Genomic DNA, 13,354 nt, shown 5'->3' with positions numbered 1-13,354 from the left:
ATTTTACATATCGTGATTATTTTTTCATTTCAATTTACTATTTCTGAACCATGAATTCAGAACCATAATTGAAAGTCATTGCCCCAAAAGTGAAGGACATCTTCTACGACCTTAATGTCTCTTCAACAATTTTATATAATAATATTTTATAATATTTTCAAAAATTGTTACTAATGATCACTATTTTTAAAAATCGAAAAACTGCAGCTGCCAAAATTGTATGGAGACTTGTATGGGTGAACCAATGACACAAAATAGCTTCTTTATAAATAAGTCATAGGAAAGGCCCTGAGTCAAATAAAAAATATAAATAAAATCCATTCCCGGTTTTGGTGGAGAATTACCAATTTGCGACCCGTTTTTTGTCTTATTTTCAAAGGTTTATGAAAGACTCATCGAAAGAATCCCGAACAACAAACAGTAAATGATAAATGTTCCATTGATTAAAAGGTTCACTCTGGTTTGCCGTTTCATGTTTAAACATCGAAGAATCCCTCCTACCCCAAGTGGATCCCACTGAAACCGGTTTCAATGTGTATACGAAAAGTGTGTCTTCGTTGTCCGTTCTGTTCTAATGACGTCCGACTTTAGCACGTTCCCATCTCCTTTTAATTAATAGGGTCGTTCAGCTTCGTTCGCGAACGCAGAGTCGCTTCCAGCCGTTGAGTTGCACTCTTGTTGATAACGCGAGTCCCCGAACTTGAAGCGATTCGACTGTTTCATTCTAAGCACATCGCGTGAACCCGACAGTCACAGCATTGTGTTGGTGATGCTGAGCGAGTTAAGAGCATTATTCAACTCGAACGCGCACACTAATTAATAAGCCGAACTAGAAGGCAAGAATCAACGCTGCTTTGGAGAGAAGATTATTCGCTCAGCAAAGCTCGGCCGGTCAAGATGCGTTTCTGCGTGCAATCCGCGGCTGCGGTTCTCACCCTTTGTTGTTTATCGTTCCGGGTCATCGAAGTCGACGGCCAGACTGAGCCAGGTATAAGTGCGTTCTGCGCTAATTGGGGAATTTCCCTGCAAAGCAGCTGACTCATCGTGTTTCCTTCGTATTCCAGGTGATGAGTGCGTCGTTCAGCGAACCAACGCGCCCGGGATTTGTCGTCCGGTTGCGGAGTGTCCCTCGGTCATCGACGATATCCGGAACCGGCGTGGAAATCCCACCAAGTGTGGCTTCATCAACAAGGTCCAGGTCGTGTGCTGTCCGGACGGAGTTCAACCGAGGACAACCAGCAGCAGCACAACGTCCGCTACGGCGACCTTGAACAGCCATCCGAAAATCGCAGAAAGTGAGTATAGAGTCCAACTATGAGCAGTCGTATCGTATTAACCACTCGACTTTTAACCAGAATGCGCCGAGTACGGTGAGGCGGTCTACTCCAAGGAGTACGTCAGCTCGCCGCTCGGAGTCGACGAACCACGCCTGCAGCGGCTAGACAAGTGCGGCCACAAGGCGGTCGAGCTGATCGTGGACGGCGAGGCGGCCAAGTCGCGCGAGTTTCCCCACATGGCGTTGATTGGGTACGGGGGCGTGCCGGCGGTGCAGTACCTCTGTGGGGGATCCCTCGTGTCGGACCGGTTCGTGCTGACGGCCGGCCACTGTATCATCTCGCAGGAACAGTAAGTATTGCTTTGTTTTGTGGCTTTGTGACGAGTTGGGTCATTTTAAATAGCCAATTCTGGAAGGTGGATATTAACACCTCCCATTAAAGATATCCATTTTGATACCAACACTCACGACAGAAAAAGAATCGAGCAAGGTTGAGTCAATCGGTAGAAAACTAAATAGCAAAAAGGTCAATCGGCAGAAAGTGTCAACAAGCAGAAAATTTAGAAGCCGAAAAATGAAAACAAAATAGACAAATTTAAAATTAGAAACATTAAATGACAGAAAAGTTTAATAACAGAAATTTTATCAGCAGAAAAAAATAAAAGAATATTAATTAGCACTAAATTGAAAGGCAGAAAGTTGTCAGACCAAATCTGTCAGACCAAGACTGTCAGACCAAAGAGCAAAAAGTTAACAATCTTGAGGGCTTTTGTTAATTTGATTTGGTTAACCGCGGTGGATTTTCTTGAAATAATTCGAACTGTCAAAAATCCACCAAAGCATCTACCGGTGGATACTTTTCTACCACAGATTTTTGTGCGATCAATGTGGTAGATGCTTTGGTGGATTTTTGACAGTTCGAATTATTTCAAGAAAATCCACCGCGGTTAACCAAATCAAATTAACAAAAGCCCTTTGGTCTTCGACGTAGGTGCACACAATTCAAGAAAATTTAATTTGAAAAATAATTTTATTTTTCCAATTCAATGACTGGTTTTTGACTTTAAAATTGAATGTACGCCAGAAAATGATTAAACAGTGTGGCGTCCTATACACCGACAATTAAATAGGCAGTTAAAAGCCTTATTCTTTCACTTGAATTTTTGGTCGCGTTTTCGGTTTACACCTGAACAATCTTGAAATTATTTATACGGATTTGTGATTCCTCTCTTTCCACCGTTCCCTTGGTCAAGAGAGTCAGCTATCATCATCGATCCGATCGTTGAATGTTCACTGACAGCGCCAGTCATTATCGTTCTTTGGATGCGAATTTTTGACAACCGGGCGACACAACAATAAATGCTTTTCCTCTCTTTTCCTTTCTCTTTCTTGCTTGTGCGGGCAAGTGTGGTGACAGCAGTCATTTGAATGCAGTCATGGGATGATGATAGAAATTTCTGTAGAGATTCAACCGAACGAGCGAATGCGAGAGGTTGCGAGAGTCAAATGACTGTGATGTGGATGACTTCGCGTCGCGTTCAATCATTCGTGTGTGAACTGATTAAAGCAGAATGTCAAAGTCGTGAAAGCGAACTCAAATCGACGGCAACATTTCAAAAGGCATCATGTACATTTTGACACCGAAAGTACTCCTAATTAGCTACCTCTCCACCAAAAATGAGCAAAAGTGGCTTCAGTAAAGTCTGTTTAATAATGATTTTAAATTAAGTAACATAAACAAAATCTCTGACATCAGCAGTGCCTGTTTATATAGCCCTGTCAACCTGTCAAATAAAAGACTACATGACCGATTCTTCGGCTCCTTTTCAAAAAATTCCCAAGTTTTTTTCAGCGTTTTGGCTGTAGTGGCACAATTAAAGCGGTATACGCACTTCGGAAGGAACTGGTCAAGAAAAAAATCAAATGGGCAGCAGCGGTAGCGCAAGCAAGTCAGAGAGGGTGAAGAAAAGCCCCAAGAAATCGCTCCCTCTCCTTTGTTCTGCTGTTCGTAAAGCTGTTTCGTGACCCCTTTCCTTCCGATCTGCATACTAGCCTTAAAGAAGAAACCCCCCAATGTTATTATTGTACGATCAGTTCCTAGCTGGACTCGGTCACTGGAAACGACCGGCGACTCAGTGACCGAGGAAATAGGCGGCGGGCCAGATGCGGGCATAAAAATGTCAAAATCTCTTCCCCCCTCACTTCGTCTCACCATCCAGCTGCAGCTTTGTTGACAAACAAAAGGAGCACGCGGTCGCATGATGGCGGCATCGAGCCAGAATTAGGGGTGATCATCTGATTAAAAATGAATGTTTTTTCCAGAAAAATAATATTTTTCCGACCGAATAAAAAAATTGTGAGCATGTTCAAACAATTATTCCTGATGTCGGAGAAGTGATAAAAAAGCAACATTTTAATCCATAATTTTTCTATAAATTGAATTTTTTCACTCCAACTGGGAACCCCTAGGTCTATCCACGACCGTTTCCAATGACCGTGAGAAGATGCCAGAAAATCCAGCTACGAGCTAAATCCACAATACATATTTGAAAAGATAATTGATTTTCCAACATAGAAATGACATGCATAATTAACAATATTATACCTGTGCTTCTCCTGAAATGAAAATGTAGCGTGACGGGACAACATCGTAAAACTGGAATTTTAAAAGGCACACCAAAAAAATCGACACAGTTTTGCCAGAATGATTTTTTAAAACTTTTGCCCTTATACACATTATCACAAATTGAAAAACGAATCTTTTGCTCCATGAACTGAAAGATTTGGTTGAGATTTGAGTTTTTGCCAGCCATTTCTTTTCGTGACGGGACAACGAAAGGAGCAGATTTATGAAAAAAACTCCGCTCCCATTCAATGACTTGCAGACCTTATTTGGTCAATATTTTTGGCATTTCAGATAAGAAAACGCATTTAATGCACATTGAAATTATTAGATCATAATTAAAATGAAATGTTTCATATAAAAAATCACATTGAAAATTGAAAAAAGTGACAATCATAACAAAGCTTCCCCTAAAATGACAGCAGGGTGATAGAAACAGTGGGGATTTCAAAAGAAGTTATGTTTCTTTTTCTTAAATATAATGACGGAAATAATGTTTTATTGAAAATTTATGATCATGTATCAATAAAAGCACCGTTTTTCATCGTTTGTTATCATTAGAACATCTTCTTTTGCTTTTATATTAAAATGAGAATTGAAAAATTATGCTCAACATTCAAGTGCGTTTTTCTCAAAACGCATGGTTTGTACATGATGCATTTTGAAATGTTGGCGTCGAAATATTCAAAAATTATAAATTTGATTACATACTATATATATTTGATATATTTGAAAAATCGAAAATTCTAATTCAATGATTCGGAAATAAAAAATTCAACATAAAAAAATTGAGGAATTCAAAATAGCAAACATTCGAAAGTTCAAAAATTGAAAGGATTAGTTTTCAAAAGGACCTAAGTGCCAGTTGTAAAAAAAAACATTTGTTGATCGGGTTTCGATCAATATATAAATTATCAAAATTAAAAATGCTTCAAATTGCTCATCGTTAGATGCTCTCTACTGAAAAACAATGAAAATTTGATTTGTTTCAGAGAAGGTCGGAGGTCGGGATGGTTATTACGACATATTGCAAACTAATCAGCAAAAACTTTTTTTTTCTGAAAACTTCCAAATTTTAATGAAAATAGAAGTGTAATCAACTGGAAAAAAATAAAATGCCTTTTCCAGCGTTTATAATCATATTTTTGTCGAGAAAATCTTTATTATCGTATTTTGAAAACCTTTTTGCCTTCCTCACCTCACTGAGGCAAGGCTATAAAATCACTCGAAAAATGAACCTCTTAAATACGTCTCCTAGGTATACCTTCACGTATACCTATCGACTCAGAATCAAATTCGCAATTCGCAATTCGCAATTTTCAGTGTAAGAACGGGCCTTGACCGATCTTATGCACTAGGTTCCCGACGAACACGCACTGCCCTTACACCTACATCTCACCCTTGCTCTGAGTCAGTACGAGCAGCACGCTAGAACACGCTTTGAGTGTTCGTGCCAGGCATGCACACCTTCTTTTCCGGTTACGCATTTTAACTCGGCCGGGGGTGGTACATTACGTAGGGTTTGATGTAAGTATAAGCGCCTAACCATTTATAGTGTGCCTATCAACTTTCATTAAAGCAAAAACTGTTTTATTTTTAGTTTGAATTCAAAAACTAGTTGTTATTTTACTGTGTTTTGTTTTCTCCTGAAATCTTTCCTAGTGTTGAGTCGTGTTTTTATGTTGCTATTTCTTTTGTCGCGGTGTTTTGTTACAACTTTGGTCCTAAGCATTTTATAAAAGTTTTTCAAAAGTACAATAGTAATATTTGTGTTTATTCTTTGATCACTCCAAAAATTGAGTAAGGGCTCGAACCTCATTTGTTTGAAGAAAAGGGTGAAGATTGAAAACAATGGACAGTGAAAGAAATATACTATTTGAAGAATCAATAGTAAAAGAAAGATAGTAATTTATGAAGTAGATAAATAAATTAACAATAATTAATAAATAGTGGTAACAAACAAGCTTAGATTGTATTGAGGGCAATTTATAGGGCAAATGAAAAATTATTCAAATAGATAAATAAAGAAAAGGCAGATGATAACAAAATTGACATCGCTGCCAAATTAAGGGAAAGCAGAAAGTATGTTACAGCAGCATCAATTGGTAAAATAGAGTGAAAAAGCGTTGAGAAATAAGAGAATCAAATGAGTAAAATCGAAATCAAATGGAGGATAGTAAACAGAAGCCGCGTTAGAAAATCAGTGAAACAAAATAAACAGAAGATAGGTGGTAGCTGAGAATGAAGAGAAGAGAAACCCCGTTGTGCGATGTTTCAGGTACATCCACAGCAGTTGACTCAACATACTGCGAATCAAAACAATACCGTCTACAATCACAAATTACTTCCCTTTCCCACATTGTCGCGCCCCTTTCTTTTAGCCGTCTCGACTTTGACTTTGGTCAAAGGTTTACGATCCGTTTCCACAGGCCACCAGCTAGGTCATCATGAAAACCAAGCCAACGTGGAGGTAAGAAAATAGGACACTTGCAAGGAACCAGAGCTATACTGTCTTGATCAAGTATGATCTAACAGGACTACGGACGTAGTCAGTGACGCTCCTTCCAGGATGTTCCTCGCCTGAGCGTCAACTGAAGAGGTATCATCAGCATCATTCGCACTTGGCCTGCATCGACTCAGAATCAAATTCTGAACAAATGTCTGTGGGGATGTGTGTAGACATGATCTTTTTCCACACGATTATCTCAGAACTGGCTGAACTGATTTTGGCCGGATCCGCCTTATTCTGTTCGTTTTGGGGTCCCCTAAGACCCTATTAAATTTTATTCTGTTTAGTGAAGTACTTCTAAAGTTATGCCAAGAAAAAGTTTTTTTGTAGCTACAAGAAAGGGTGATTTTTGCATAACCTCAAAGGCCGGGTCTTTTTGCTTTTTTGACTTTTTGACCATGCGGGGGATTGGCAGTCACACCCCCTTGCATGCGTATCGCCCGGTTGCCACATCGCTTAAGCAGTGTCTGCGTCTCTTCTGGAAAAAATCTGTATTAATTATGTTGCTGCATCATTTTGTCTCGACAAAAATTTACACGAACTTTTTAATGAAATATATAACTTATGAGCCTTTATTTTGAAGAGTTGATAAAAAAAAGAATTGAAAATTGCTCTTCAAGTAAAATCAATAATTAAAAAAAAAACAAATGAAAAAAAAAATCAAAAAAATAAGAAAAAAAACTCTTAAATTAATTTGTAAATACCACCTAAAATACAACATGAATGCGAGGAAGGCACCAACAAACTTAAGGTGGATTAAGTAACGTTTTTTTTTTGTAAAACAACTAGACTGATGTAAAATGCATTATAAAACACTTTTCTTACGACTCTTGAAAAACAGTACATGTTCGGTAACTGGGCGTTGTTAAACTGGGCTGTAGCCTACTTACAAAGCAAACAAAACGTCAAAAACATAAACAAACCAAAATGACCGAGGGGTCAATGAATGCAAAAATCAAGTGTAAAAAATAAACAAAAATGTTGTTCAGTTTTTTTTTCATGAAATTTCAAGTAACAATTAAAGGAAACATAGAAAATAAGCTCTTGACACAAATCTACGTCACTTCTATTTTTATATTTTATAAAAAAATGCATCCTCGGCAATTTTTGTTCAGCCCAGTTAGCGAGTAGCATTCGGTAACTGGGCAACGAATGCAACGGACGGGCCCAGTTACCGAACGAGTACTGTAATATGAAATAAAGTCAATTTCAAATAAATTACATCAATGTGATCAAGGTATTCATTATCCTTTCAAAATATGTATTCTGGAGTTTTTTTTTTAAAAGGTCCTATATACCAAATTTTCATTTTTTGCTTTTTGGGTGTTTTTGAATACCCCTGACTCAAGGCGGTTCTAAAAACACCCAAAAAGCAAAAATTTAAAAATTGGTTTATAGAACCTTTTCAAAAAAAAAAAAACTCCAGAATTAAACAAATCTAAAGACAATCGGACGAGGTTTTATTTTTAAAGATATTTTATTTTTATTTTTTTCAGTTGTTAATTTTTCATCTTTTTATGATTTCATTTTGAAATAATTGGAAACCCTTTTTTTTTTCATTCTATTAAGGTTGGTATTACCAATAATTTAATGAAACATCTGGAAAATAAATCAACGTATGTGCGCTGTGCCATTTCCAATTACAGTCTTGCTTTTTAAATCAACACAAAGAGTTTTATTCTAAAGTTAAAAAATAAATAAAGGTCCTATAAGTTATTGTGTTTCATATGTTTATAGAACCTTTTCAAAAAAAAAACTCTAGAACTGTTTATTTACTTGCATAACCGGCAGAACATCACTCGATGTGGTGACCGGCAAAACCGGAAATAGAAACAAACATTGCCCCAACGCGACATTAAAAAAAATAACAGCCCAGCATTCTCAAAAGTATCTGCGAGATTTGGGGTGCCAAATTTGCTTTACTGCGGTGGGATGCCCTAATAGCATTTGTGTGGACCACTGGGACGAGAACAGGCTTTGAAAATATTTTTTGTAAAATGCTTTTAAAAGTAATAGGAATAACTTTTGGTAAGAATCAGAATCAGAATTGTTCATAATAAGCTGCTCAACTGGTTGGTGTACTTGGTTTTAGTATATTTCCCGGAAAATACTGTATTATCGAGCATCATTCCTACACACCCGTTTAGACCGATGGGAATGGGAATTTATTATTTAATTGACTTCATTTCCCTCTTCTACTTCCAGCGGTCCCGCCACCGTCGTCCGGCTGGGCGAGCTCGCACTGGACTCCTCCAACGACGAAGCCTTCCCCGAGGACTTTGCCGTCGCCGAATTGATCCCCCACCCGGAGTACAAGCAGTCCTCGCAGTACAACGACATCGCGCTCATCAAGCTGGACCGGCGGGTCATATTTTCCCCGTACATCCGGCCAATTTGTCTGCCAATGGGGGCGGAACTGGGCAATCGGCGGGCAATTGCCACCGGGTGGGGAACGATCGGGTATGGGGATGCGACGAGCGCGATCCTGCTGAAGGTGGTGCTGGACATGTTCGGGCATGAGGAGTGCGCGCCCATGTTCGAGGCGAATCGAAAGCTGAAGGAGGGCCTGAGAAGCGAGAGTCAGATGTGTGCCGGGTCGCGGAACTCCTCGAAGGACACGTGCCAGGGCGATTCGGGTGGGCCGTTGCAGATTTATAACGATGAGAACGTGTACTGCACGTACACGATTATTGGGGTGACCTCGTTTGGGAAGTATTGCGGGTTGGCCGGTTCGCCGGGAGTTTACTCGCGCGTTTACGCGTACATCTCGTGGATTGAGAATCTTGTATTTTAAGAATGGATAATAAAAACTGACTTACCTCAACACCGTAATCACCGCTGGTAGACATCGCTCATAAACAGCTGGTAGACGATTTTACTCAGCTTCAATCCGATGTTCCTTTTGGCCGGTCCGTAGGGTAGGTTCAGCAGGCGTTCCTTCTCGGCTTCACTGGTGCAGCGTTCGAAGGCGAGGAACAGCTTGCGGGGCGTCGGATAGCGTTCCACAATGGCGTTTACCTTCTCGATTGTGAGCAGCTTGACCTGGAGCAGCTGCTTCATGAAGACTTCCTTCACCGTGCAGGCGCGCGTCTTGGACGACTGTTTGTTAAAGGTTTCGAAGGCGATGAGCGGGATGGTGGATTGGCTGAGGTTAAAGTCTTTCGTTACTTCGACGAGTTGTTCCGCGGGAAGGTTGGTGATGTTCTGGAAGGTTTTGTTCTTCACATTCTTGCCCAACAAGCCGGTCATCGTGGCCAGATACAGCACCGTGTGCAGATGATTCTCCGTATACTTCACGGTGAAGTCCTGCACGAACGTGTTTAGGGCCGCCTGCGACAAGGTACTGGCTGGAACTCCAACCTGCCGATTGTTTCCCAGGTGTTCAATCAAGTATATTACATTGGCGAGGCCACACTGCTTGAGGCGAAACTTTTGCTCGTGAAAGCGCCCGTCCTTGATGCTGCTGGCCAGATCGTCCATCCTTTTACGTTCCACGACGTAAGGGAGAACGAACTCCACGCCAGTGTCATCCCGGACAATCCACAAAAAGTCCCCAACGCTCAGCCGGCGAACCTCGTGCTCGACGTGATTCTGCTGCAGCGCTTTAAGTGTTCGATCCAGGTTGCTCTTGGACTTGCCAATCGTTTCCGCCGTGTCCACCAGCAGAATCACCTTGGGATCCCGAATGTTAACAACCTGCTCCGCAGGCTCTGAACTCGTTCCAGGACACGGTTCCATTTCGTCCTCCGTATCGCCCAAATCCAAATCCTCCGGCAACTGGTACTCCATCTCAGCCGCAGCCACAACTTCCTCCTCCTCTCCCAACACCCTCACCAACTCCCGGTAATGCCCCTGCCCCCGATCGTTCAGCACCCGCTCCACAACCTCCCGGCAGCTTCCCAACGTCTCCCCACCATTCGCCACGTACGCTCGCAGCTTCTGGTCCAACGCCTCGCAAATCGTTCGGCCAAAGTGCGCCAAAATGAAGCAGTCCCGGCCGGAGGCCAACGGCAGCGGGAACATCCGCAGCGATTCCAGCGCCTTTTGCAGCGGAATCCGGCCCATCGTGTTCCGCTCCTCGGCCTTGGCGATCATCTCCTGGAGCCATCGTTCGAACAGCGGGTTCGGGTGGTGCATCCGGACCGCGATACGGGCGCGTTTCGTGGACGGTTGAGTGGTGTCGGTTTCGGCGTTCCGGACGATTCGGAGGCGCAGGTTGGAGTTTTGCTTGGGCATGACGGGTTAGAAGGGAATATCACAGAGTGGTCACTTTACACTAGTCAACTACAGAAACATTACTTCAGGTAAATTTCATCTAGAATTTCATTATTGCTAAACAAGTCAAACGTTTTGAGATTGCATTGCAAACTGCACATGTTTACGTATTTTCGCGGTTTAAAAAAGGGATTCCTCCTCCCGGGAAAATTAATTTTTTAAACCTATTTTTCGGAGCTGTTCAGCTAAATTTTAGCTATTAGTGTCAATGCTGTTAATCGTTGAATCAACGTCATCGATGTCGATGATCGTTGATTTAAACGTAATCGTAATCGCAGCCATCGTTGATTTAATCGTCAACGTCAACGGACTCGTTGATTTAAACGGCGTTGATCAACGCGTTGATTATCGATAATCAACGAGTTGATCAACGGCGTTCTTTTATAGTTTTGTAGAGTTTTATGAGGAAAGAACGATTTTTTCATAAATGTTTTGATTGAGAAACATTCTCTAATTGATGTGGCATGGTTGTTCGGGTATCCGGGTGTACCAAGAGGACCGAAGTGACCGGATTTTAAACGTAATTTAAGCCCTAGCTAATTGCTGGTCACTTCCATCTCCATTTTGGTTCCCAAGTCCAACCAGGATTTTCTTGTGTAAATGACAGCGAGAACGGACAATGGGGAACCGAGATATTGTCGGATTTTCACCGGAATTATTGTTCCGGCGGGTTCAGTAAGAGTCTCGCGTGGCTAAATATCGACACAATTTGTTTTTCTATGATACAATACTGAATTGACCACATGACCCATGTTCCAGAACCCAGATTAAGATTGGCCAAGATGTCAAACTTCGTGACAGACCGGAGTAGCCTACTGTTATTGATCAATAAGTAAACAAAATATTTATGACCTACTGCGATTGGTTTTCGACACCACGCGAAAGATTTATCTCTTGGGATTCGATCGAAACTCATTGAACACACACAGTAGGCTACTCCGGTCTGTCACGAAGTTTGACATCTTGGCCAATCTTAATCTGGGTTCTGGAACATGGGTCATGTGGTCAATTCAGTATTGTATCATAGAAAAACAAATTGTGTCGATATTTAGCCACGCGAGACTCTTACTGAAAACGCCGGAACAATAATTCCGGTGAAAATCCGACAATATCTCGGTTCCCCATTGTCCGTTCTCGCTGTCATTTACACAAGAAAATCCTGGTTGGACTTGGGAACCAAAATGGAGATGGAAGTGACCAGCAATTAGCTAGGGCTTAAATTACGTTTAAAATCCGGTCACTTCGGTCCTCTTGGTACACCCGGATACCCGAACAACCATGCCACATCAATTAGAGAATGTTTCTCAATCAAAACATTTATGAAAAAATCGTTCTTTCCTCATAAAACTCTACAAAACTATAAAAGAACGCCGTTGATCAACTCGTTGATTATCGATAATCAACGCGTTGATCAACGCCGTTTAAATCAACGAGTCCGTTGACGTTGACGATTAAATCAACGATGGCTGCGATTACGATTACGTTTAAATCAACGATCATCGACATCGATGATATAAACGCCGTTGATTTCAACGATTAACAGCATTGATTAGTGTCATAAAGCGTGCATAAAGCCCTATGTAATTTTTTTGCAATTCCGCCGTGAAACTACTTACTTTTCCTGTCATTCTTGAACGACGAAATAGCCTACTTTTCTGTACCAAAAATAACAGAATCGAATAGCAACACTTTTCAAAATAAATGCTGTAAAGTTCTACTTTTCAGCACTGAAATGGGTGCTGAAAAGTTGAACTTTTCAGCACTTGTTTCGAAAAGTAACACTTTTCAACATTTTTTTGATTTAAACGATTTATTGACAAAATACATGAAAATTTGACTTAAAATTTCACTCAATGGGTGTTTTTCGGATTTGCAAAAAATGTTGTATGGAACTCGTTGCAAAACTTGATTTTTTCAGCACTCTTCGTATTTATCCAACTCGGTTAACCTCGTTGGATAAATGTACGACTCGTGCTGAAAAAATCCACTTTTTGCAACTTGTTGCATAAACTACTATTATGTACAACGTTAAAAAACACGATTAAAAGCCATTTCTAATGACTTTTTTTCATTTTAATGCAAAAAAATAAATCGACAACATTTTTTCGACTATGGTCCCCTTGGAACGAGCTGTCAAGTAGGACCTAGTGTCCTAAAATTAAGCTTAGATTTTTGATAATATTGTCCACAACGATAAAGATTATATTTATTTCTGACCAAAATGACCGTTTGATCGACCACAAAAGGTTTACAATGGATTTTTTTTATCAATTTTGAAAAAAATAACTTCGCGGCCCTTCTCGACAGAAAATGCAAGAAAAGGTCCTACTTGTCGTTCCAAGGGAACCATAGTTGAAAAATAAGGCATATTTGAATCAACATTTTTTTTTTTGTTGATTTGAAAATCATAATTTTTGTTGACTCAACGCTAAACGTCAAAGCAGCTTTTTCAAAACAACAAAAGATTTTTGTGTAATCGAGAAAATCAAGGTTTGTTTCAACGCAAAATCGACGTTGATTATATTCAACAAAAATTTTGTTGATTCAAACCTCGTACAGGCTGATTCTACAAAACTTTTTTTCTGCGTGATCGAAAAAAAAATGTCTAGTCAATTTATTTTTATTTGCATAATGAGGAAAAAAAGTAATCAGAATTGGTTTTTAGTCGTAT

At 40.3% G+C, this 13,354-nt stretch overlaps 2 protein-coding genes across 3 annotated transcripts; one reads left to right on the top strand and one right to left on the bottom strand.

The window, feature by feature from the left end:
- Positions 1–699: 699 nt before the first annotated feature.
- On the top strand, positions 700–9,240 carry LOC6031785 (venom protease). Of its 2 annotated transcripts, none has more exons than XM_038254349.1 (4): positions 700–994; positions 1,065–1,295; positions 1,356–1,626; positions 8,614–9,240. In XM_038254349.1, the coding sequence occupies exons 1-4, from the start codon at positions 898–900 to the stop codon at positions 9,200–9,202; spliced, it is 1,188 nt and encodes a 395-aa protein (XP_038110277.1). In that variant the 5' UTR covers positions 700–897; the 3' UTR covers positions 9,203–9,240. The 2 variants fall into 2 exon arrangements, with proteins under 2 accessions (XP_038110277.1, XP_001842493.1); XM_001842441.2 differs by having other exon boundaries at positions 702–988.
- LOC6031786 (crossover junction endonuclease MUS81) lies at positions 9,228–10,803 on the bottom strand. The gene has a single exon (XM_038254348.1). It carries the CDS (start codon positions 10,642–10,644, stop codon positions 9,241–9,243), a length of 1,404 nt encoding a protein of 467 aa, XP_038110276.1. The 5' UTR covers positions 10,645–10,803; the 3' UTR covers positions 9,228–9,240.
- Between the last annotated feature and the right edge of the window lie 2,551 nt (positions 10,804–13,354).

This window comes from Culex quinquefasciatus, chromosome 2 (assembly GCF_015732765.1).
Source record: "Culex quinquefasciatus strain JHB chromosome 2, VPISU_Cqui_1.0_pri_paternal, whole genome shotgun sequence".
Taxonomy (NCBI): domain Eukaryota; kingdom Metazoa; phylum Arthropoda; class Insecta; order Diptera; family Culicidae; genus Culex; species Culex quinquefasciatus.
The sequence above is the reverse complement of the archived record's forward strand: the minus strand, read 5'-3'. Positions and strand labels throughout refer to the sequence as shown.

Bases quoted from the DNA above. Each gene is read 5' to 3' on its own strand.
- LOC6031785 (XM_038254349.1), top strand. From the start codon at position 898: ATGCGTTTCTGCGTGCAATCCGCGGCTGCGGTTCTCACCCTTTGTTGT. The intron at 1,296-1,355 runs GTGAGTATAGAG...ACTTTTAACCAG, and splicing joins CCATCCGAAAATCGCAGAAA to AATGCGCCGAGTACGGTGAG. The intron at 1,627-8,613 runs GTAAGTATTGCT...TTCTACTTCCAG, and splicing joins TGTATCATCTCGCAGGAACA to CGGTCCCGCCACCGTCGTCC.
- LOC6031786 (XM_038254348.1), bottom strand. From the start codon at position 10,644: ATGCCCAAGCAAAACTCCAACCTGCGCCTCCGAATCGTCCGGAACGCC.